General features: G+C 67.1%; 2 protein-coding genes across 3 annotated transcripts; one reads left to right on the forward strand and one right to left on the reverse strand.

Annotated features, from left to right (window-relative positions):
* Positions 1–739: 739 nt before the first annotated feature.
* Positions 740–13,084, reverse strand: NACC1 (nucleus accumbens associated 1). Its single transcript, XM_033083756.1, has 6 exons — positions 13,065–13,084; positions 8,976–9,928; positions 6,978–7,154; positions 4,959–5,064; positions 4,776–4,873; positions 740–1,034 (listed from the first exon to the last, which is right to left on the reverse strand). Exons 2-6 carry the CDS (start codon positions 9,907–9,909, stop codon positions 769–771), a joined length of 1,581 nt encoding a protein of 526 aa, XP_032939647.1. The 5' UTR covers positions 9,910–9,928; positions 13,065–13,084; the 3' UTR covers positions 740–768.
* Positions 13,085–13,225: 141 nt separating this feature from the next.
* TRMT1 (tRNA methyltransferase 1) lies at positions 13,226–24,502 on the forward strand. 2 transcript variants are annotated; one of them, XM_033083807.1, is made up of 17 exons: positions 13,226–13,296; positions 14,499–14,793; positions 15,845–15,900; positions 16,006–16,091; positions 17,310–17,497; positions 19,043–19,158; positions 19,237–19,349; positions 19,424–19,572; positions 20,007–20,090; positions 20,221–20,290; positions 20,776–20,910; positions 21,841–21,926; positions 22,944–23,052; positions 23,156–23,232; positions 23,340–23,459; positions 23,671–23,767; positions 24,434–24,502. In XM_033083807.1, the coding sequence occupies exons 2-17, from the start codon at positions 14,537–14,539 to the stop codon at positions 24,482–24,484; spliced, it is 1,794 nt and encodes a 597-aa protein (XP_032939698.1). In that variant the 5' UTR covers positions 13,226–13,296; positions 14,499–14,536; the 3' UTR covers positions 24,485–24,502. The 2 variants fall into 2 exon arrangements, with proteins under 2 accessions (XP_032939698.1, XP_032939697.1); XM_033083806.2 differs by lacking the exon at positions 13,226–13,296 and adding an exon at positions 13,979–14,132.
* The last annotated feature ends 2 nt before the right edge of the window (positions 24,503–24,504 follow it).

Raw genomic sequence — 24,504 nt, forward strand, 5'->3', positions numbered from 1 at the left:
ACTGCAGCCCCTCCCCCACCCTGGGGGGTCACTGCAGCCCCTCCCCCACCACGGGGGGGTCACTGCAGCCCCTCCCCCACTATGAGGGGGTCACTGCAGCCCCTCCCCCACAATGGGGGGGTCACTGCAGCCCCTCCCCCACCACGGGGGGGTCACTGCAGCCCCTCCCCCACCCTGGGGGGTCACTGCAGCCCCTCCCCCACCACGGGGGGGTCACTGCAGCCCCTCCCCCACAATGGGGGGGTCACTGCAGCCCCTCCCCCACAATGAGGGGGTCACTGCAGCCCCTCCCCCACCCTGGGGGGTCACTGCAGCCCCTCCCCCATCACGGGGGGTCACTGCAGCCCCTCCCCCACCACGGGGGGGTCACTGCAGCCCCTCCCCCATTACAGGGGGGTCACTGCAGCCCCTCCCCCACCACGGGGATGTCACTGCAGCCCCTCTCCCACAATGAGGGGGTCACTGCAGCCCCTCCCCCAGCACGGGGGGGTCACTGCAGCCCCTCCCCCACAATGAGGGGGTCACTGCAGCCCCTCCCCCATTACAGGGGGGTCACTGCAGCCCCTCCCCCACCCTGGGGGGGTCACTGCAGCCCCTCCCCCACCAAGGAGGATTCACTGCAGCCCCTCCCCCACCCTGGGGGGGTCACTGCAGCCCCTCCCCCACCCTGGGGGGGTCACTGCAGCCCCTCCCCCACCACGGGGGGGTCACTGCAGCCCCTCCCCCAGCACGGGGGGATCACTGCAGCCCCTCCCCCATTACAGGGGGTCACTGCAGCCCCTCCCCCGGCGCGGGGGGGTTCCCCTCGGGCTCGGCGCCCCCCGGCTCGAAGGGGGGCTCGGCTCCCATCACGTCGGGCTCCAGCTTGCCCGTGTCGTTGATGAAGGAGGTGTAGGAGTCGCCCTCGGCCATGAGCAGCTTCAGCTTGGGGATCCAGCTCTTGCGCACCACGCGCCGCGCGTTCGTGCACATGTCGGCCGCGATGGCGTTCATCTCGCTCTCCTTGAAGTTGGGCGCGAAGTTCTGGCAGTAAACTGGGGAGGGGGGCGTGGGAGAGGCTCTGTGTCACCTCTGTGTCACCTCTTTGTCACCTGTGTCCTCTCTGTGTCCCTCATTTCACAATTTCCCCTGTCCCCCCCAATCCTGATCCCCCCACCTAGACCATCGGGGGTCCCCTCTGTGTCCCCTGTGTGTCTCCTGTGACCCCTGCTGTGTCCCCTCTGTGTCCCCTGCTGTGTCCCCTGCTGTGTCACCTCTGTGACCCCTCTGTGTCCCTGCTCTGGTCCCGTCCTGTGCTCCAGTGTCCCCATTTCTCTCTGTCCCTTGTCCCCCCAATCCTGATCCCCCCACCTAGACCATCAGGGGTCCCTTCTGTGACCCCTGTGTCACCTGTGTGTCCCCTCTGTGACCCCTGTGTGTCTCCTGTGTCCCCTCTGTGTCCCCTCTGTGTCCCCTCTGTGTCCCCTCTGTGTCACCTGTGTCCCCCGTGTCCCCTCTGTGACCCCTGTGTGTCTCCTGTGTCCCCTCTGTGTCCCCTCTGTGTCCCTCATTTCACAATTTCCCCTGTCCCCCCAGTCCTGATCCCCTCCCTGGATCATCGGGGATCCCCTCTGTGTCCCCTCTGTGTCCCTGCTCTGGTCCTGTCCCTGCTCCAGTGTCCCCATTTCGTAATTTCCCCTCTCCTCCCAATCCTGATCCGCCCCCCTAGACCCCTGGGGATCCCCTCTGTGTCCTCTCTGTGTCCCCTCTGTGTCACCTCTGTGTCCCCTCTGTGACCCCTCTGTGTCCCTGCTCTTGTCCTGTGCTCCCGTGTCCCCATTTCGTAATTTCCCCTGTCCCCCCAATCCTGATCTCCCCCTAGACCATCGGGGTCCCCTCTGTGTCCCCTCTGTGTCCCCTCTGTGTCCCCTCTGTGTCACCTGTGTGTCCCTGCTCCTGTGTCCCCTCTGTGTCCCTGCTCCTGTGTCCCCATTTCTCTTTGTCCCCTGTCCCCCCAATTCTGATCCCCCCCTAGACCATCAGGGGTCCTCTCTGTCTCCCCTCTGTGTCCCTGCTCTGGTCCTGTCCTGTGCTCCAGTGTCCCCAATTCTCTCTGTCCCCTCTCCCCCCAATCCTGATCCCCCCCCCAGACCCCTGTGTGTCCCCTGTGTCCCCCTCTGTGTCACCCCTCTGTGACCCCTTTGTGTCACCTCTGTGACCCCTGTGTAACCCCTGTGTGTCCCTGCTCTGGTCCTGTCCTGTGCTCCTGTGTCCCCATTTCACAATTTCCCCTGTCCCCTCAATCCTGATCCCCCTCCCTAGACCCCTGGGATCCCCTCTTTGTCCCCTCTGTGTCCCTGCTCAGTGTCCCCATTTCTCTCTGTCCCCTCTCCTCCCAATCCTGATCCGCCCCCAGACCACTGGGGGTCCCCTCTGTGTCACCTCTGTGTCACCTGTGTGTCCCCTCTGTGTCACCTCTGTGTCACCTGTGTGTCCCCTCTGTGTCACCTCTGTGTCCCCTCTGTGTCACCTCTGTGTCACCTGTGTCCTCTCTGTGTCCCTGCTCAGTGTCCCCATTTCTCTCTGTCCCCTCTTCTCCCAATCCTGATCCCCTGATCCCAATCCTGTGCCCTCTCTGTGTCTCCTGTGTCCCCTGTGTGTCACCTCTGTGTCCCTGCTCCAGTCCTGTCCTGTGCTCCAGTGTCCCCATTTCGTAATTTCCCCTGTCCTCCCAATCCTGATCCGCCCCCCTAGACCATCGGGGGTCCCCTCTGTGTCACCTCTGTGTCCCTCTGTGTCACCTCTGTGTCCCCTGTGTGTCTCCTGTGACCCCTCTGTGTCCCCTCTGTGTCACCTCTGTGTCACCTGTGTCCCCCGTGTCCTCTCTGCGTCCCCTGTGTGTCTCCAGTGTCCCCATTTCTCTTTGTCCCCTGTCCCCCCAATTCTGATCCCCCCCCCTAGACCATCGGGGGTCCCTTCTGTGACCCCTCTGTGTCCTCTGTGTCCCCTCTGTGTCCCCCCTGTGTCCCCTGTGTGTCCCCCGTGTCCTCTCTGTGTCCCTGCTCCTGTGTCCCCATTTCTCTCTGTGCCCTTGTCCCCCCAATCCTGATCCCCCCCTAGACTATTGGGGGTCCCCTCTGTGACCCCTCTGTGTCCCCTGTGTCACCTGTGTGTCCCTGCTCCGGTCCCATGCTGTGCTCCAGTGTCCTCATTTCTCACTGTCCCCTGTCCCCCCAATCCTGTTCTGTCCCCCTAGACCTCTGGGGATCCCCTGTGTGTCCCCTCTGTGTCCCGATTTCTCTCTGTCCCCTCTCCTCCCATCCCTGATCCCCTCCCCAGACCCCTCTGTGTCCTCTGTGTGTCCCCTCTGTGTCACCTCTCTGTGACCCCTCTGTGTCCCCTCTGTGTCACCTCTGTGTCCCTGCTCCTGTGTCCCCCATTTCTCTCTGTCCCCTGTCCCCCAATTCTGATCCCCCACCCAGACCATTGGGGGTCCCCTGTGTGTCCCCTGTGTGTCTCCTGTGACCCCTGCTGTGTCCTCTCTGTGTCCCTGCTCTGGTCCCGTCCTGTGCTCCAGTGTCCCCAATTCTCTCTGGCCCCTGTCCCCCCAATCCTGATCCCCCCTGTGTCCCCCATTTCTCTCTCTGTCCCCTCTTGCCCACCCCTGAGCCCCCTCCCAACCCTTGAATTTCCCCCTCTGGCCCCCAGGAACCGCCCCCTGTGCCCCCCAGGGACCCCCCCTGTGCCCCCCACTTCTCTCTACCCCCTCTCCCCCACCCCTGACCCCCTCCAGACCCCCAGGAATCCCCCCAGACCCCCAGGGGTGTCCCCATTTCTCTCTGTCCCCTCTCCCCCACCCCTAATCCCCCCCAGACCCCCAGGAATCCCCCCCAGACCCCCGGGACCCCTCCCCACGCCCCCCATTTCTCTCTCTCCCCTCTCCCCCATCCCTAATCCCAACCCCTGGATTTCCCCCTGTGCCCCCCAGGGATCCCCCCTGTGCCCCCCATTTCTCTCTCTCCCCTTTCTCCCACCCCTGATCCCCCCTCCAGACCCCCGGGGATCCCCCCCTGAGCCCCCCCCGTGCCCCCCATCCCTCTCTACCTCCTCTCCCCCACCCCTAACCCCCTCCCACCCCTCCCACACCCTCCCCAGACCCCCGGGCCCCCTCCCCACGCCCCCCATCTCTCTCTGCCCCCTCTATCCCCTCTCCTCCATCCCTGATCCCCTCCCACACCCCCCCCCTAGACCCCCCAGGGATCCCCCTGTACCCCCAATTCTCTCTGTCCCCTCTCCCCCACCCCTGATCCCCTCCAGACCCCCAGGAATCCCCCCCAGACCCCCGGGACCCCTCCCCACGCCCCCCATTTCTCTCTCTCCCCTCTCCCCCACCCCTGATCCCCTCCCCACCCCCCCCACACCCCCCCCAGACCCCCAGGAATCCCCCCAGACCCCCAGGGGTGTCCCCATTTCTCTCTCTCCCCCACCCCTAATCCCAACCTCTGTATTTCCCCCTGTGCCCCCCATTTCTCACTGCCCCCTCTCCCCCACCCCTAACCCCCTCCCCACCCTCCCACCCCCCCAGACCCTCAGGGACCCCCCCTGTGCCCCCCATCTCTCTCTGTCCCCTCTCCCCCACCCCTGATCCCAACCCCTGGATTTCCCCCTGTGCCCCCCAGGGATCCCCCCTGTGCCCTCCAATTCTCTCTACCCCCTCTCCCCCACCCCTAACCCCCTCCCCACCCCCCCACACCCCCCCCAGACCCCCGGGCCCCCTCCCCACGCCCCCCACTCACACTTGACCGCGTGCAGCACCCGGCTGTCCAGCGGTTTCCTGCTGGGGTCGTTGGTGGACGAGCGGATCCCGGTGCCGCAGCTGTTGGCCAGCGTGTTCCTGGCGGGGAGCAGAGCCCGTGCTGAGCCCCCCAGACCCCCCCAGACCCCCCTGGGGACCCCCAGGAGCCGCGGGGGGCGCTCACCTGTCGAAGAAGGAGGCGAGCAGGCGGCGCAGCAGCACCTTGTGCCGCGTGCCCGCGCTGACGTGGCAGTTCATCAGCTGCGCCCTGGTGATGTACACGTTGGTGCCTGGGGGGTGGGGGGCACGGGGGGGGGTCAGTGGGACCCCCAGGACACCAGGGGTGGCTGGTTCTGGCTCACGGTCATCGTCAGGGACTGAGAGCTTGAGAGCTTTGAGATCCTGTGACCCCTGAGAGCCTGAGAGCTGAGACCCCTGAGAGCCTGAGACCCCTGAGACCCCTGAGATCCCCACCACTCGCTCCAGGCCGGAGCTGCTGAGCTGTGAATGGGCTGGGTTTGGTTATTTGCAGAACTGTCACGGTGTGCTGTGCCTTCCCCTTCTCTCTCTCTCTGTCTTTCTGTCTCTGTCTCTCTCTCCCTCACTCTCTCTGTCCCTCTGTTTCAGTCTCTGTCCCTCTGTGTATCTCCCTCTCTCTCTGTGTCTATCTCTGTTTCACTGTCTCTATCCCTCTTTCTCTGTCCCTCTGTCTCTGTGTCCCTTTGTCCCTCCATCCCTCTGGTCTCTCTGTTTCACTGTCTCTGTTCCTCTTCCTCTGTCTCTGTCTCTCTCTGTATCTCTCTCCTTCTCTCTCTCTCTGTGTTCCTCTGTCCCTGTCTCTCTGTCCCTCTTTCTCTGTCTCTCTGTGTCTCTCTCTGTCTTTGTCTCTCTGTGTCTCTCTTTATCTCTCTCTCTCTCTCTGTCCCTCTGTCCCTCTCTCTGTCCCTCTGTCTCGCTGTTTCACTGTCTCTGTCCCTCTTTCTCTGTCTCTGTCCCTCTTTCTCTGTCTCTGTCCCTCTTTCTCTGTCTCTGTCCCTCTTTCTCTGTCTCTGTCTCTCTCTGTCTCTCTCTTTCTCTTTCTCTCTGTCCCTCTGATTCTCTGTCCCTCTGTCCTTCTGTCTCTCTGTCCCTCTGTCTCTGTGTGTATCTCTCTCTCTCCCTCTCTCTCTGTCCCTGTTTCACTGTCTCTGTCTCTGTCTCTCTCTCTTGCTCTCTGTCCCTCTGTGTCTGTTTCAGTCTCTCTCCCTCTCTCTCTCTGTCTATCTCTCTGTTTCACTGTCTCTATCCCTCCTTTTCTGTCCCTCTGTCTCTCTGTCCCTCTGTCCCTGTGTCCCTCTGTCTGTGTATCTCTCTCCTTCTCTCTCTCTCTCCCTCTCTGTCTCTCTGACTCTCTGCCCGTCTGTTTCACTGTCTCTGTTCCTCTTTCTCTGTCTCTGTCTTTCTCTCTGTCCCTGTGTCTGTCTCTCTCTCTCTCTCTCTCTGTCCCTCTGTCTCTGTCTTTGTCTCTCCCTCTCTCCCTCCCTACCTCATCACCTTTCCCCCCCTCTCCCCTCCCCACCACCCCAAAACCGAATCATTACCCCCCAACAAATCCCTTCACTGCTCCTTGCTGAACCAAACCTCAACCCCTGCTGCTCTCCTCCCCACCCGGGGTCAAACCAACCCCCAGGACCCCCGAGACCCCCCCAGGACCCCCCCGAGACCCCCCCAGGACCCCCCCAGGGACCCCCGAGACCCCCCCGAGACCCCCCCAGGACCCCCGAGACCCCCCCAGGACCCCCGAGACCCCCCCAGGGACCCCCCCAGGGACCCCCGAGACCCCCCCAGGACCCCCGAGACCCCCCCAGGGACCCCGAGACCCCCCCAGGACCCCCGAGACCCCCCCAGGACCCCCTCAGGACACCCCCAGGACCCCCCCAGGACCCCCGAGATCCCCCAGGACCCCCCCAGGACCCCCGTGACCCCCCCAGGGCCCCCCCCGAGACCCCCCCCAGGACCCCCGAGACCCCCCCAGGGCCCCCCCCAGGACCCTCGAGACCCCCCCAGGACCCCCGAGATTCCCCCAGGACCCCCGAGATCCCCCCAGGACCCCCCCCAGGACCCTCCAGACCCCCCCAGGACCCTCCAGACCCCCCCAGGACCCCCGAGATTCCCCCAGGACCCCCGAGATCCCCCCAGGACCCCCCCAGACCCCCCCCAGTACCAGTGACCAGCTCCAGTTTCTCAGCAGGGTCTCCCTCGTCGTAGAGCTTGGGGTGGCAGCGGTTCCCGATCTGGGTGACGAGCTCGGCCGGCAGCGACGCCAGGTCCTGGCGCAGGCGGGCGCGGGCCCGGGGCTCCGGGGGGGGCTGCTCGGGCAGGGCCTCCACCTTCTCTGCGGCTGGGGGGGCACGGGGGGGGCTTAGGAGGGGCTTTGGGTACGTTTGGAGCCCACCCTGAGTGGGGATACTTTGAAATTTGGAGGGTATGGAGCCCCATAGACCACGCCCACACATCCTGACCACACCCAAACAGGGCGTGGCTCTCGGGGGGGCACGGGGGGCACGAGGGGGCTCAGGGAGGGGTCTGGGCAGGTTTGGAGCCCCCCTGAGTGGGGATGATTTGAAATTTGGGGGGTGACACAGAGGAAGGGAGGGGCACAGAGCCCCACAAGCCACACCCACACCTCCTGACCACACCCCAAACAGGGCGTGGCTCTCAGGGTGGGGGTCTGGGTGGGCTCTGGGCAGGTTTGGAGCCCCCCTGAGCGAGGATGGTTTGAAATTTGGGGGTGACACAGAGGAAGGGAGTGGCACAGAGCCCCACAGACCACGCCCACACCTGCTGACCACACCCCAAACAGGGCGTGGCTCTCAGGGGGGGCTCAGGGTGGGGGTCTGGGCTGGTTTGGAGCCCACCCTGAGCACGGACAAGGGGTCTGGGGAGGGTTTGGAGCCCACCCTGAGTGAGGATACTTTGAAATTTGGAGGGTATGGAGCCCCACAGACCACGCCCACACACCCTGACCACACCCAAACAGGGCGTGGCTCTCGGGGGGCCTCAGGGTGGGGGTCTGGGCAGGTTTGGAGCCCCCCTGAGCGAGGATGCTTTGAAATTTCGGTGTGACACAGAGGAAGGGAGGGGCACAGAGCCCCACAAGCCACGCCCACACCTGCTGACCACACCCAAACAGGGCGTGGCTCTCAGGGGGGGCTCAGGGTGGGGGTCTGGGCAGGTTTGGAGCCCCCCTGAGTGGGGATGCTTTGAAATTTGGGGGGTGACACAGAGGAAGGGAGGGGCACAGAGCCTCACAGGCTACGCCCACACATCCTGACCACACCCCAAACAGGGCGTGGCTCTCGGGGGGGCTCAGGGTGGGGCTCTGGGGAGGGTTTGGAGCCCACCCTGAGTGAGGATGCTTTGAAATTTGGAGGAAGGGAGGGGCACAGAGCCCCACAAGCCACGCCCACACACTGTGACCACACCCCAAACAGGGCGTGGCTCTCAGGGGGGGCTCTGGGCAGGTTTGGAGCCCACCCTGAGCACGGACAAGGGTGGTGGGGAGGGTTTGGAGCCCACCCTGAGTGGGGACACTTTGAAATTTGGAGGGTATGGAGCCCCACAAGCCACACCCACACACTGTGACCACACCCAAACAGGGCGTGGCTCTCAGGGGGGGGCTCTGGGCGGGGGTCTGGGCAGGTTTGGAGCCCACCCTGAGTGGGGATGCTTTGAAATTTGGGGGGTGACACAGAGGAAGGGAGGGGCACAGAGCCCCACAAGCCACGCCCACACCTGCTGACCACACCCAAACAGGGCGTGGCTCTCAGGGTGGGGGTCTGGGCAGGTTTGGAGCCCACCCTGAGTGGGGACACTTGGAACCTCTGGGGCTCTGAGCAGGTTTGGAGCCCACCCTGAGCGAGGATACTTTGAAATTTGGAGGAAGGGAGGGGCACAGAGCCTCACAGACCACACCCACACGCTGTGACCACACCCAAAAAGGGCGTGGCTCTCGGGGGGGGCTCAGGGAGGGGCTCTGGGCAGGTTTGGAGCCCCCCCTGAGCATGGACAAGGGTGGTGGGGAGGGTTTGGAGCCCCCCTGAGTGGGGACACTTTGAAATTTGGAGGGTATGGAGCCCCACAAGCCACGCCCACACCTCCGACCACACCCCAAACAGGGCGTGGCCCCTCGTGGCCACACCCCAGCCCCACCCAGCCTCACCTGCAGGCCCCACGTTCATCATGCTGTACATGGTGTACATGTTGCAGATCTGCCGGTACTGCTCGTCCGAGCCTTCCTCGCCCGCGTCCTCCTCCTCATCCTCCTCGTTGTGGAAGGAGCCGGGGCTGTCGCTGGTGTAGGCGCTGGAGGTGCCCCCGGGGCTGGTCTGGTCAGCGCTGGCCGCAGGGGTGACCGCAGCACTGACCACACCGGCGGCGTTGGCGTTGGCGTTACCGGGCGGGCGCGGCGCCGCGTCGGAAAACTTCGCCATCTTCCTGCTGCCGTTGCCGCCCCCTCCATCCTTGCTGCCGCCGTCCCAGAGCCGCTTCACCACGAAGGTGCACTGCACCCCGTCGGGCTCGCCCTGCTCCGTCTTCACCCGCGACACCAGCGGCAGCGCCCACCCCTGCTGCTGCTGCTGCTGCTGCTGCTGCTGCTGCTGCTGCTGCTGCTGCTGCTGCTGCTGCTGCTGCGCCGCCGCCTGCGCCGCCGCCACCGGGCTCTGCGGCTCCGAGCCCGGCGTGTCGTCGCCGTGCAGCCCCTGCGAGTCGCAGCTGGGCGAGCTGACCTTGAGGAAGAACTCGGTGCCCTTCTCCATGATCTCCTGGATCTGCAGGAAGCCCGCCGTGTACATCAGCAGGAACTGGTCGCCCACGTTCATGCTCAGGCGGCCGGTGTAGCAGAAGCTGAGGATCTGCTGGAAGGATTGCGGCTGCACGGCGGCCGGCAGCTCCACCACGGCGCTCTTGGAGCTGTGGAACAGGTCTCGGAAGTAGGAGCTGCTGGCGGCCAGCACGGCGCGGTGGGCCTTGAAGGCGTGGCCCTTGACCACCACCGAGACGTCGCAGAAGAGCCCCTGCAGGCGCTGCTCGTTCAGGCACTCCAGGATGCTGTTGCCGAAGTTGGGGATCTCCATCTGCAGCGTCTGCGCCATGGCGGGGGGCCGCGGGGGCCTGGGGGGACAGGGGGACGGGGGGGGACAGGGGGGTCAGCAGGGGACAGCAGGGGACAGGGGGGGACAGGGGGGTCAGCAGGGGACAGCAGGGGACAGGGGGGTCAGCAGGGGACAGCAGGGGACAGGACATGGAAGGGACAGCAGGGGACAAGGGGGGACAGCAGGGGACAGGGAATAGGGGCACAGGATAGCAGGGGACATGGGGGGACAGGGAATAGGGGACAGGGAACATGGGGGGACAGCGGGAGACATGGGGATTCAGGGACAGGGACATGAGGACATGAGAATGTGGGGACAGGGACATGAGGGGGACAGGAGGGACAGGCAGGGACAGGGGATGGGGGCACAGGACAGGGGGGGACAGCAGGGGACAGCAGGGGACAGGGGGGGACAGGGGGGACATGGTGGGGAGAGTAGGGGACAGCAGGGGACAGGGAATGGGGGGACAGGGAATGAGGTGACAGGAGGGGACAGGTGGGGACAGGGGGGGTCAGCAGGGGACAGGGGGGATGTGAGACAGCAGGGGACAGGGAACAGGGGTACAGGACAGGGGGGGACAGGGAATGGGGGGACGGGGGGGACAGCAGGGGACAGCAGGGGACAGGGGTACAGGACGGGGGGGGCGTGAGACAGCGGGGGACAGGGGGGACAGGACATGGGGGGACAGGGAATGGGGGACAGCAGGGGACAGCAGGGGACAGAAAAAGGGGGGACGGGACAGGGTGGGACATGAAATGGGGGGACAGGACATGGGGGCACAGGACGTGGAGGGACAGCAGGGGAGAGCAGGGGACGGGGGGAGATGGGAGGACAGGACATGGGGTGACAGCAGGGGACAGGGGATGGAGGCACAGGACATGGGGGGACATGGAATGGGGGGACAGGACAGGGGGGACATGGCGGGGACAGCAGGGGACAGGGGTGGACAGGGGTGGACGGGGGGGACATGGGGGGACAGGGGATGGGGACACAGGAGAGGGGGGGACAGCAGGGGACAGGGAACAGGGGTACAGGACAGGAGTGGGACATGGAGGGACAGCAGGGGACATGGGGGGACAGCAGGGGACAGGGGATGGGTGCACAGGACAGGGGGGGACAGGGGATAGGGGACATGGGGGGACAGGGAATGGGGTCACAGGACATGGCGGGGACAGCAGGGACAGGAAAAGGGGGGACAGGGAATGGGGTGACAGCAGGGGACAGCAGGGGACAGGGAACAGGGGTACAGGACATGGGGGGACATGGAATAGGGGGACATGGAAGGACAGCAGGGGACAGGGGGACAGGGACACAGGGGACATGGGGGGACATGGAGGGATAGGGAATGGGGGCACAGGACATGGGGGACAGCAGCAGGGGACAGGAGGTACAGGGAACAGGTGCACAGTTTGGGGGGGACAGCAGGGGACAGCAGGGACAGGGAACAGGGGTACAGGACAGGGTGGGACATGGAATGGGGGGACAGGACATGGGGGCACAGGACATGGAGGGACAGCAGGGGACAGCAGGGGACAGGAGGGACATGGGAGGACAGGACATGGGGGGACAGCAGGGGATGGTGGGGACAGGGGATGGAGGCACAGGACAGAGGGGGACATGGCGGGGACAGGGATGGGGTCACAGGACATGGGGGGACATGGAATGGGGGGACAGGACAGGGGGGACATGGCGGGGACAGCAGGGGACAGGGAATGGGGACAGAGAATGGAGGGACAGCAGGGGACGGGGGGGACAGGGAATGGGGACACAGGACATGGGGGGACATTGGGGGACAGCAGGGGACAGAAAAAGGGGGGACAGGACAGGGGGGGACAGGGAATGGGGCCACAGGACATGGGGTGACAGCAGGGGACAGCAGGGGACAGGGGATGGGGGGACATGAGGGGGACAGGAAGGACAGACAGGGACAAGGGATGGGGGCACAGGACATGCGGGGACATGGGGGACATGGAAGGACAGGACATGGGGGGACAGCAGGGGACAGGAGACAGCGGGGGACAGGACATGGGGGGACATGAGAGGGACAGGAGGGGACAGCAGGGGACAGAAAAAGGGGGGGATGGGACAGGGGGAGACAGGGGATGGGGACACAGGACAGGGGGGGACAGCAGGGGACAGGGGATGGGGGCACAGGACATGGCAGGGACAGCAGGGACAGGAAAAGGGGGGACAGGGAATGGGTGACAGCAGGGGACAGGGGATGGGGGCACAGGACATGGGGGAACAGCAGGGGACAGGAGGGGACAGCAGGGGACAAGGAATGGGGACAGGGACAGGGGACAGGGAATGGGGGGACACGTGGGGACAGGGGACAGGGCCAGGGTAAAGGGACAGGGGACAGGGAATGGGGGGACACAGGGGACAGGGACAGGGGACAGCGGTGACAGAGCAGGGACGCGCCGAGGGACAGCACACGGGGGCACAGAGCAGAGACAGGGTCAGACAAAGCCCCCAGCCCCAAATCCCCCTCCCAGAACAGGGGGGGGGTCCCTGGCCAGGCCGGGGGGGCTCTGAGGGGTCCCCAACCCCAAATCCCCCCCAGGGACGAGGGACCCTCAGCATTGTGGGGAGGGGGACATGGGGACATCCCCCCGGTTTGGGGGAGGGAGGAGCCCCAAGCCTCACCTGGGGGACCCCCGAGGGAAACGGGCGGGACCCCCGGCCCGGGGACCCCCAAATTCGGGGGTCGGGGGGGTCAATCCCCCAGCTGGGGGGGGGGGGGGAGAGGGGCAGAGGGACCCCAAAACACGGGGGGGGGGTGACCCAAAGCGACCCCACTGCCCGGCCCGGGGACAGACGAGACCCCCGGACCCCGAACCTCACCGGTAACACCGGGGGGGACCCCAAATTTTGGGTGGGGGGGCTCATTAAACCCCCAACCCAGGGGGGCTGCACCAGAGGGGGGACCCCCATCCCCGCAGCACAGACACGGACACAGCAGCCCCCTCATCCCACCGAGCAGCACCGGCGGCATCCCGGTACAACCGGAGCATCCCCAGCGCGGGGGGGGGGAGCAGGCCCGGGATAACCGGAGTGGGGGGGGGGGTTCACCGGGCCCGGCGCGGGGAGGAAGCGGCGGCGCGGAGGGGCCGGGGGGCGGGTTTGGGGCGGGCCCGGGGGGGTCCCCGCCTTACCGGGGGCCGGGGGCGCTGCGCTGGGGCCGCGGCCGCTCCCGGAGCCGCTCCCGGTGCCGCCGCGCTCAGCGGCCATTCATTGTGCGGCAGGCGCGACCAGCCGAGCGCCGAGCGCGCAGCGCGCCTGCGCGACCAGCCGAGCGCCGAATCATCGACCCGCCGCCTCCCGGGGAGGAGCGAGGCGGACGAAACACGCGTGGATCGCGAAAGAAACGGGCGGGTTCCTGACCGGGTGGGTTCGGTGGGATCGGTGCCTTCCCGGTGCTGCAAGGAGGCTCCGGAGCGCGGTCGCGTTTTGGTGAAGCGCGCGGGGGTTTTAAGACCCTGCGCGGCCGCCGTCGTCACGTGAGCGGCGCAAAGATGGCGGCGCCCATGTGAGGGGAGGCGCGGGGGATGCGCGGGGCGGGGACACGGCGGGCGACACGAGGGGACACGGACAGGGCCGGAGCACACGGTGGGGACACGGTGGGATCGGCGCCTCCGCGGCGCTGTCGGGAGGCTCCGGAGCGCGGTCGCGTTTTGGGCGGAGGTTTTGCGACCCTGCGCGGCCGCCGTCGTCACGTGAGCGGCGCAAAGATGGCGGCGCCCATGTGAGGGGAGGCGCGGGGGATGCGCGGGGCGGGGACACGGCGGGCGACACGGGGGGACACGAGGGGACACGGAGAGAGCCGGAGCACACGGGGTGGGTTCGGTGGGATCGGCGCCTTCCCGGTGCTGCGGGGAGGCTCCGGAGCGCGGTCGCGTTTTGGGCGGAGGTTTTCGGACCCTGCGCGGCCGCCGTCGTCACGTGACGGGTGCAAGATGGCGGCGCCCATGTGAGGGGAGGCGCGGGGGATGCGCGGGGCGGGGACACGGGGGCGACCCGGGGGGATACGGACAGGGCCGGGGCACACGGAGGGGACACGGTGGGATCGGCGCCTTCCCGGTGCTGCAGGGAGGCTCCGGAGCGCGGTCGCGTTTTGGTGAAGCGCGCGGAGGTTTTCAGACCCTGCGCGGCCGCCGTCGTCACGTGAGCGGCGCAAAGATGGCGGCGCCCATGTGAGGGGATGCGCGGGGCGGCGCGCGCGGGTGAGCGGGGAGGGGACACGGAGGGGACACGGGGGGACACGAGGGGACACGGGGGGACACGGACAGGGCCGGGGCACACGGAGGGGACACCGCGGTGCCACCCACGGGGGGCGCGGTTTGGCCCCCCCGGGCCTTGTCCCGCGCCACGTGCTGGGCACCGGGGGCGGGGGGCGCCGTGTCCCGTTTTTTGGGGGGGCTCCCCCTTCCCACCGGGGTTCTGCCAGCGGTGGGGGCTCATCCCCTCCCTCTCCCCGCCCCTCCCTCCCCTTTTCCGGGGGTGTCTCCTCCCCTTTCCCCTCCCTCCGGGGGCGAACCCAAACCTCCCCGTTTTTACCCCAAAACGGCTCCGTTCCTTCCCCGCCGCAGCTGCCGCTCTCAGGACCCTCTGCAGGAGCCCCCCGGTCATGGACGGCGCTTCCCACAACGGCTCCGCTGCCCTGGAGGGCTCGGAGGGACCCCCGGAGGGCTCGGAGGGACCCCCGGGGGGCTCGGTGGGACCCCCGGTGGGCTCGGAGGGACCCCCGGAGGGCTCGGTGGGACCCCCGGAGGGACCCCCCGGCCCCGAGGAGTCGCTGATCACCGAGGGCCGCGCCACCATCGTGTTCCCCAACGCCAACGAGGTGTTCTACAACCCCGTGCAGGCCTTCAACCGCGACCTGACGTGAGACTGGGGGATCCTGGGGGGTCGTGGGGGGTTCAGGGGGGTCCTGGGGGATGCTGGGAGGGTCCGAGGGGGCTCTGGGAGGGGTCCTGGCTGGTTCTGGAGGGTCCTGGGGGGTTCAGGGGGGTCCTGGGGGGATCCTGAGGGGTCCTGGGGGGGGTCTTTGAGGGTTCAGGGGGGTCCTGGGGGGGGTTCTGGGGGACCTGAGAGGGTTCAGGGGGGTCCTGGGGGATGCTGGAGGGTCCGGGGGGGTCCTGGGGTGTTCTGGGAGGGTCCAGGAGGGTCCTGGAGGCTCCTTGGGGGGGTTCAGGGGGATCCTGGGGGGTCCTGGGAGGGTCTCAGGGGGTCCTGGGGTGTCCTGGGGTGATCCCAGGGGGGTTTCTGGGGTGCTCTGGAGGGTCTGGGGGGTCGTGGGGGGTCCTGGGTGGCCTTGGGAGGGTCCTGGAAGGGTTCAGGGGTCTTCTGGGGGGTCTTTGGGGGGTTCAGGGTGGTCTTGGAGGGTCTAGGGGGTCCTGGGAGGGTTCAGGGAGGTTCTGGGGGGGTCCTGGGGTCTCCTGGGAGGGTCCTGGGAGGGTTCTGCGGGGGTCTTGGGGGGTCCTGGGGGGTCCTGATGGGTTCTGGGAGGATTCAGGGAGGTCCTGGGTGGGTTCTGGGGGGTCCTGAGGGCTCCTGGGGGGTCTTTGGGAGTCCAAGGGGGTGCTGGGGGGGTTCAGGGGGGTCCCGGGGCACTCTGGGGGTCTCAGAGTTGCCACAGGAGAATTTGGGGGTGTCCTGGGGGGTCCTGGGAGGGTCCAGGGAGGTCCTGGGAGGGTTCAGGGGAGTCCTGGGTGGTCTTGGGAGGGTCCTGGGGGGTCCAGGGGTGTCGTGGGGGGTCCTGGAGACGTTCAGGGGGGTCGTGGGGTGATCCCAGGGGGGTTTCTGGGGTGCCCTGGCGGGTCTGGGGGGATTTTTTTGGGGTTTTTTGGTTGTTTTGGGGCGGTTTTGGAGTTTTTTGGGGGGATTTTGGGGTTTTCTGGGGGGTTTTTGGGGTCTCACCCCCCCGCCCCCCCAGCTGCGCCGTCCTGACGGAATTCGCTCGGCTCCGGCTGCGCCCCAAAGGAATTCGGGGTACGGCTCTGGGGGGCTCCCCCATCCCCCCCCATCCCCCCTGCCCCCTCCCCACCCCCCCCAGCCCCATTCCTGCCCCCCCTCACGCCCCCTCCTCATTTCCAGTCGTCCTCCCCGGCGAGGAGGAGCCCGAGGAGCCCCCCGAGGGGGGGGAGCCCCCCAGGACGGCGCGGCCGGGAGAGCGCTGTGAGGTGGGGGGGGGGGCTGGGGAGGGGGCTGTGCACCCCCCTGAGACCCCCTGAGACCCCCTGAGACCCCCTGAGACCCCCTGAGACCCCCTGAGCCCCCCCTGAGACCCTCTGAGCCCCTCTGAGACCCCCTGAGCCCCCCCTGAGACCCCCTGAGACCCCCTGAGACCCTGAGCCCCCCTGACCCCTGGGCTGTGTCCCTGAGCCCCCTGACCGTGTCCCTGACCCCTGGGCTTTGTCCTGCTGACCCTTAGGTGTGTCCCTGACCGCTCCCTGACCCCTTGGCTGTGTCACTGACCCCCCTGACCGTGTCCCTGACCCCTTGGCCCTGTCCCTGAGCCCCCCTGACCCCCTGGCCGTGTCCCCAACCCCCTGGGCTGTGTCCCTGACCCCTGGCTCTGTCCCCTGACCCCCCTGACCCCTAGCTGTGTCCCTGACCCACCCTGAGCCCCCCTGACCCCTCCTGACCCCCTGACCATGTCCCTGAGTCCCCTGACCCCCCCTGACCCCTGGGCTGTGTCTGACCCCCCCTGACCGTGTCCCTGACCCCTGGGCTGTGTCCCCTGAACCCCTTGACACCCCCTGACTGTGTCCCTGACCCCCCCTGGCCCCTCCTGACCCCCTGGCCGTGTCCCTGACCCCCCCTGACCCTCGGGCTGTGTCTGTGACCCCCTGACCGTGTCCCTGACCCCCCCTGACCACTCGCTGACCCTCTGGATGTGTCCCTGACCCCTGGGCTGTGTCTGTGACCCCTCCTGACCCTCTGACTGTGTCCCTGACCCCCCCGACCCCAGGGCTGTGTCCCCTGACCTCCCTGACCCCCTGGCTGTGTCCCTGACCCCCGGGTTGTGTCCCACTGACCCCTGGGTGTGTCTGTGACCCCACCTGACCCCTGGGCTGTGTCCCTGACCCCCTGGCTCTGTCCCCTGACCCCTCCTGACCCCCCTTGACCCCCCAAGCCCCCCCTGACCCCCTGACCATGTCCCTGACCCCTGGGCTGTGTCCTGCTGACCCCTGGCTGTGTCCCTGAGCCCCCCTGACCCCCTGACCATGTCCCCTGACCCCTGGGCTGTGTCTGTGACCCCCTGGCTGTGTCCCGCTGACCTCTGGGTGTGTCCCTGACCCCCTGACCGTGTCCCTGACCCCCTGGCTGTGTCTGTGACCCCTGGGCTGTGTCTGTGACCCCAGGCTGACCCCCTGACCCCTGCCCCTCGCCCCCAGGGCGGTCTCCGTGTGCTGGAGGCTCTGGCGGCCTCGGGGCTGCGCTCGGTGCGCTTTGCCCGGGAGGTGCCGGGGCTGGGGGCCGTGCTGGCCTCGGACCTGTCCCCGCGCGCGGCCGCGCTCATGGCCCGCAACGTGGCGCTCAACGGCGTCGGGGACACGGTGACACCGCGCCTGGCCGACGCCAGGTGACCCCCGGAGGGTGCATGGGGGGACCCGGGGGGGGTGCACGGGGATGGGGGGGGCAAAGGGTCACTGTGGGAGGGGGGGTGGGGGTCTCTGGTCTGGTCTGGGGTCTCCAATTGGGTCTGGGGGTCCCCAGCACCTTCTGGTCTGGTTTGGGGTTTTGAGGAGGGGTCTGGAGGGGGGGTTCTTGACCTCTCCTGGCCCGGTTTGGGGTTTGGAGGGGGGTCTGGGGGTCTCCAGGGCAGTCTGGGGGTCCCTGGTCTGGTTTGGGGTCTCCAGGGGGGTTTGGGGGTCTCTCAACATTTCCTACCCCGGTTTGGGGTTTGGAGGGGGGTCTGGGAGGGAGTCCCAACACTTCCTGGCCCTGTTTGGGGTCTCCAGGGGGGTCTGGGGGTCTCTGGGCACCTCCTGGACTGGTTTGGGGTCTCTAGAGGTGTCTGGGGGTCTCCCGACAATTCCTACCCCAACTTGGGGTTTTGAGGGGGGGTCTGGGTGTCCCTGGTACCTCCTGGTCCGGTTTGGGGTTTTGAGAGGGGTCTGTGGGGTCCCCTGAGACTTCCTACCCCGGTTTGGGGTCTCCAGTGGGGTCTGGGGGTCCCCAGCACATTCTGGTCCGGTTTGGGGTTTTGAGGAGGGGTCTGGAGGGGGGGTTCTTGACCTCTCCTGGCCCGGTTTGGGGTTTGGAGGGGGGTCTGGGGGTCTCCAGGGGAGTCTGGGGGTCCCCTGGTCTGGTCTGGGGTCTCCAGTGGGGTCTGGGGGTCCCCAGCACGTCCTGGCGCAGTTTGAGGTTTTGAGGGGGGTCTGGGGGGTCTCTCAACATTTCTTGGCCTGGTTTTGGGTTTTGAGGGGGGGTTTGGGGGTCTCCAGGGGGGTCTGGGGGTCCCTGGTGTGTCCTGGCTCAGTTTGGGGTTTTGAGGGGGGTCTGGGGGTCTCCAGGGGAGTCTCGGGGTCCCTGGTCTGGTCTGGGGTCTCCAGTGGGGTCTGGGGGTCCCCAGCACCTCCTGGTCCAGTTTGGGGTTTTGAGGGGCGGCTGAGGGGGTCCCAACACGGGTTTGGGGCCTCCAGGGGGGTCTGGGTGTCCCTGGTGTGTCCTGGACTGGTTTGGGGTTTTGAGGGGGATCTGGGGGGGTCTCCTGAGACCTCTCAGTCCAGTTTGGGGTTTTGAGGAGGGGTCTGAAGGTCTCCAGGGGGATCTGGGGGTCTCTGGTGTGTCCTGGACTGGTTTGGGGTTTTGAGGAGGGTCTGGGGGTCCCTGGTCTGGTCTGGGGTTTCCAATTGGGTCTGGGGGTCCCCAGCACGTCCTGCCCCAGTTTGGGGTTTTGAGGGGGGTCTGGGGGTCCCCCAGCCCCTCCTGCCCCCATTTGGGGTCTCCATGGAGCCCTGGGTGTCCCCACCACCCCTCTGTCCCCAAGTGCCACCAGGGCCCCTCCTGCCCCCCAAACCAGGACCCCATCCGGGCTGGGCGGGCAGGGAGGGGCTCACAGACCCTGGGGGGGGTCCTGGGGTTGGTGCTGAGTGTCCGGGGGGTCTCGGGGACCCCTCCCCAGGATGTTGATGTACCAGAGCCGAGCCGAGCGCGCCCCCTTCGACGTCATCGACCTGGACCCCTACGGGAGCCCCGCGCCCTTCCTGGACGCGGCCGTGCAGGCTGTCAGCGAGGGGGGTGAGCCCTGCGGGACCCCCCACCCCTTCAGGACCCCCCTGGGACCCCCCAAAACCCCCCTGACCCCCCTTTCCCCAGGGCTGCTCTGCGTGACCTGCACGGACATGGCGGTGATGGCCGGCAACAGCGCCGAGACCTGCTACAGCAAATACGGCGCCGTGTCCCTCAAGGGCCGCTTCTGCCACGAGATGGTCGGTGCTGGGGGGCTGCTCTGCCTTGGGGAGGGGTCTCCAGGGATGTTCCAACCCCCTCCCACCCCCTGCAGGCGCTGAGGATCGTCCTGCACAGCCTGGACCTGCGCGCCAACTGCTACCAGCGCTTCGTGGTGCCGCTGCTCTCGGTCAGCGCCGACTTCTACATCCGCGTCTTTGTGCGGGTCTTCAGCGGCCAGGCCAAGGTCAAGGCCTCGGCCAGGTGGGTGGGGGTCTCTCGGGGTGGGTGGGGGTCTCTCGGGGTGGGTTTGGGGGTCTCAGAGCCGCCCTGAGCTCGGTTTTCCCCGCAGCAAACAGGCGCTGGTGTTTCATTGTGTGGGGTGCGGCTCGCACCGTGGGTGGGGGTCTCTCAGGGTGGGTGGGTGGGGGTCTCTCGGGGTGGGTGGGGGTCTCTCGGGGTGGGTGGGGGTCTCTCGGGGTGGGTTTGGGGGTCTCAGAGCTCGTTTTTCCCGCAGCAAACAGGCGCTGGTGTTCCACTGCGTGGGGTGCGGCTCGCACCGTGGGTGGGGGTCTCTCAGGGTGGGTGGGGGTCTCTCGGGGTGGGTGGGGGTCTCTCGGGGTGGGTGGGGGTCTCTCAGGGTGGGTGGGGGTCTCTCAGGGTGGGTTTGGGGGTCTCAGAGCTCGTTTTTCCCGCAGCAAACAGGCGCTGGTGTTCCATTGTGTGGGGTGCGGCTCGCACCGCCTGCAGCGCCTGGGCAGGGCCACGAGCCACGGCAGCGGGTAGGGACCCCAGACCCCCGCCCAGACCCCCGCCCAGACCCCCACCCAGACCCCCACCCACCCCCCCCGAGGGGGGTCGGGGGTCCCTGGGACCCTCAGGGGGGGCTCTGAGCCCGTGGGTGCCCGGCAGGTTCAAGTACAGCGCGGCCACAGGGCCGCCCGTGGGGCCCAGCTGCGAGTTCTGCCAGCACCGGCACCAGGTGGGTGCGGACCCCTCCTCAAATTCGGGCTCTGAGACCCCTACTCCCCCTCCCCAGCACCCCTGAGCCCCTGCTGCCCCCTCCCCAAATTCGGGCCCTGAGCCCCCTGCTGCCCCCTCCCCAAATTCGGGCTGAGCCCCCTTTTCTGCCCCCCAAATTTGGGCCCTGAACCCCATGCTGCCCCCTCCCCAAATTTGGGCTCTGAGCCCCCTGCTCCCCCTCCCCAAATTCGGGCTCTGAGCCCCCAGCCCCCCTGAACCCCCTTTTCTCCCCCCCAGCCCCCCAAATCCAGGCTGAGCCCCCTTTTCTGCCCCCCAGCCCCCCAAATTCAGGCTGAGCCCCCTGCTTCCCCCTCCCCAAATTCAGGCTGAATCCCCTGCTCCCTCCCCAGCACCCCTGAGCCCCCTGCTCCCCTCCCCAGCCCCCCCAAATTCGTTCCCTGAGCCCCCAGCCCCCCAAATTCGGGCTGAGCCCCCTTTTCTCAGGTGGGGGGCCCGGTGTGGGCCGAGCCCCTGCACGACCCCCCCTTCGTGGAGTCGCTGCTGGCGGCGCTGGAGCGGAGCCCGGGGCGCTTCGGGAGCGAGGCGCGGATGCGCGGGGTGCTGAGCGTCATCCAAGAGGTGAGGGGACAGAGGGGACACCGGGAGGGGACAGAGGGGAGGGGACAGGGACAGCCAGAGGGGCTGGGGACACGGGGAGGGGACAGCGGGATGGGGATGCTGAGCGTCATCCAAGAGGTGACAGCGACAGCGACACCGGGAGGGGACAGGGACAGAGGGGAGGGGACAGCGGGAGGGGTGGGGACAGCGGGATGGGGACAGCGGGATGGGGATGCTGAGCGTCATCGCAGAGGTGACAGGGACAGAGGGGAGGGGACATTGGGATGGGGACACGGGGAGGGGACAGCCAGAGGGGAGGGGACAGAGGGGACACCGGGAGGGGACACAGGGAGGGGACAGGGACAGAGGGGACAGCCAGAGGGACTGGGGACATGGGGAGGGGATGCTGAGCGTCATCGCCGATGTGACAGCGACAGAGGGGACACGGGGAGGGGACACGAGGAGGGGACAACGGGATGGGACGCCCAAAGGGACTGGGGACACCCCAGAGGGGTTGGAGACACCCAGAGGGGACATTGGGGTGGGGACACCGGGGTGGGGACATCCCAGAGAGGCAGGGGACACCGGAGTGGGGACATTGGGGTGGGGACATTGGGGTGGAGACACCGGGGTGGGCACACTGGGGAGGGGACACCCAGAGGAGTTGGGGACACTAGGCTGGGGACACTGGGGAGGGGACACCCCAGAGGGGCAGGGGACACCCCAAAGGTGGCGCTGGCAGTGGCTGTGGGTCCGGCTGTGACCCTGGGTGGGGCTCGCAGTGACTCTGGGGCTGGCTGTGGGGCTGGGGCTGGCAGTGACACTGACTGTGGGTCCAGCTGTGGGGCTGGCAGTCACTGTGACCCTGGGGCTGACTGTGACCCTGGGGCTGGCTGTGGGGCTGGCTGTAACTCTGGGGCTGGCTGTCACTGTGACTGTACCCTGGGGCAGGAGCTGAGCGATGTCCCCCTGTATTACACCCTGGACGGGCTGAGCAGCACCATCCACAGCAACACCCCGTCCCTGCTGCAGCTCAGGTGGGGACCCCAAAATCCTGGGGACCCCAAATCCCTGGGGAGCCCCAAAACCCCTCAGGGACCCCAAACCCTGGGGATCCCAAATCCCCTGTGGGACCCCAAACCCTGGGAGCCCCCAAACCCTCAGGGAACCCAAATCCTGGGAACCACAAATCCCTGGGGAGCCCCAAAACCTCCTCGGGGAGCCACAAACCACCTCAGGACTCCCCCCAGGCTCTTTCAGGGTCCCCCAAACCCCTCAGGGACCCCCGTAAATACCTCAGGACCCCCTCCAGACCCTGTTCTGGCCCCCAAAACCCCTCCTGGCCCCCAAAACCCCATCCTGGCCCCTCCAAACCCCTTTAGAGCCCCCTCAGAACCACCCCAAACCCCCTCAGGCCCCCCCAGACCCCTCAGGACCCCCCAAACCCCTTCAGAGCCCCCTCAGGATCCCCCCAAACCCCCTCAAAACCACCTCTGGACCCCCCCCAAACCCTTCAGGACCCCCCAAACCCTTCAGGATCCCCCCCAAACCCCCTCAGAACCCCCTGAACCCCCCTCAGGACCCCCCAAACTCTTTCAGAGCCCACTCAGGACCCCCCCAAACCCTTCAGGACCCCCCAAATCCCCTCAAAACCTCCTCAGGATCCCCCCAAACCCTTCCTGGTTCCCCCAAACCCCTTCAAAGCCCCCTCAAGATGCCCTCAACCCCCCTCAAAACCCCCTCAGGACCCCCTCAGGATCCCCCCAAACCCTTTAGGACTCTCTAAACCCTTCAGGTTTCCCCCCAAACCCCCTCAGGACCCCCTTAGGACCCCCCAAACCCCTCAGGACCCCCCAAACACCCCAGGATCCGCCCCCAAACCCCCTCAAAACCCCCTCTGGATCCCCTCAAACCCCCTCAGGACCCCCTCAGGCATCCCCCAGACCCCTCAGGACCCCCCAAAACCCCTCAGGGACCCCCCCAAACCCCCTTAGGGACCCCCCCAACCCCCTCAGGACCCCCCAAACCCCCTGAGCCCCCTCCCCTCTGCCCAGGTCGGCGCTGCTGCACGCCGGGTTCCGCGTCTCGCTGTCCCACGCCTGCCGCAACGCCGTCAAGACGGACGCGCCGCCGGCCGCGCTCTGGGACATCATGCGCTGCTGGGTGGGTGGGGAGGGGGCTCGGGGACCCCTCCCCAGCCTCAGCACCTCATTCCCACCCCGATTTTCCCCATTTTTCCCTCATTTTCCCCGTTTTTTTCCCCCAGGCCAAGCTGCACCCGGTGAAGCTCGAGCGGCTCCCGGAGTCCAGCCCGGCCGCCCGGATCCTCTCGGTGGAGCCCACGTAGGACCCGGGCCGGGCCGGGCCGGGCTGGGCCGGGTTAGGGGGACCCCAGACCCCCCAAATTCCCTCCCCAGACCCCCCCAAACCCCCTCTTTACCCCCTCCCAGGCTCCAGGCTTCCTTCGCCCTCCACGAGGACGCCAACCCGCGCTCGCGGCAGCGCGGCCTGAAGCGATTCCCCGAGAACCCCGAAGCGTTTTGGGGTCCCAAGGCCCGGGCCAGGCCGGGGTGAGCGCGGGGGGGGCCGGGCTGGGGGCTTCGGGAGCCCCCCACCCTCCTCAAGGGGGGTGTTCCCCCTTTTTCTGCTCGGGGTGGGGCGTGAACCCCCTAAAATGGGGAAGGGGCGAACGCCTGGCTCTGGTTTTTTTGGGGGAGCTGCCCCCCCCGTCCTCTCCTCTTTTTTGGGGAGGGGTCTCCGGCTCATTCCCGGCCTTTCCAGGGGGAGCATCGCCCCCTCCCTGCAGGAGAAGCGGGAGCGGCTCCAGAACAAACGCTCGAAACAATCGAAACAATTCCCCAGCAAGCGCCTCAAGGAGGTGGGAGGGGCCCCAAAATTCGGGGGAGGGTCCCAAAATTCGGGGGAGGGGTCCCAGAATCCGGGGGAGGGGCTCCAAAATCCGGGGGAGGGGTCCCAAAATTCGGGGGAGGGGACCCAAAATATCGGGGAGGGGTCCCAAAATTCGGGGGAGGAGTCCCAAAATACGAGGGAGGGGTCCCAAAATTCGGGGGAGGGGTCTCAAAATTCGGGGGAGGAGTCCCAAAATACCGGGGAGGGCTCCAAAATTCGGGGGAGGGGTCCCAAAATTCGGGGGAGGGGTCTCCAAATTCGGGGGAGGGGCTCCAAAATTCGGGGGAGGAGTCCCAAAATACCGGGGAGGGCTCCAAAATTCGGGGGAGGGGCTCCAAAATATGAGGGAGGGGTCCCAAAATTCGGGGGAGGGGCTCCAAAGTTCGGGGCAGGGGCCCCAAAATTCGGGGGGGGATCCCTAAAATATGGAGGGGGGGTCTGGGGATGGGAGGGGGGTCAGGAAATGAAGGGAAAAAATAAAAATAAAATTGAGGAGTTGGGAATGAAGGGGCTGGGAATTTGGGGAGGGGGTCTGGGAATTTGGGGAGGGGGTCTCTGTGAATTTGGGGAGGGGTCTGTGAGCACAGAGGGGGGGTCCTGGGGCAGATCCCACCCCCCCTTGTCCCCTCCACAGGACGAGCAGTGCTGCGACTCCCACGAGCCCCCCCCGGCCTCCCCCCATTAAAAACCAGTTCTGACCCAATG

The sequence above is a fragment of the Catharus ustulatus genome, chromosome 33, assembly GCF_009819885.2.
Source record: "Catharus ustulatus isolate bCatUst1 chromosome 33, bCatUst1.pri.v2, whole genome shotgun sequence".
Lineage (NCBI taxonomy): Eukaryota > Metazoa > Chordata > Aves > Passeriformes > Turdidae > Catharus > Catharus ustulatus.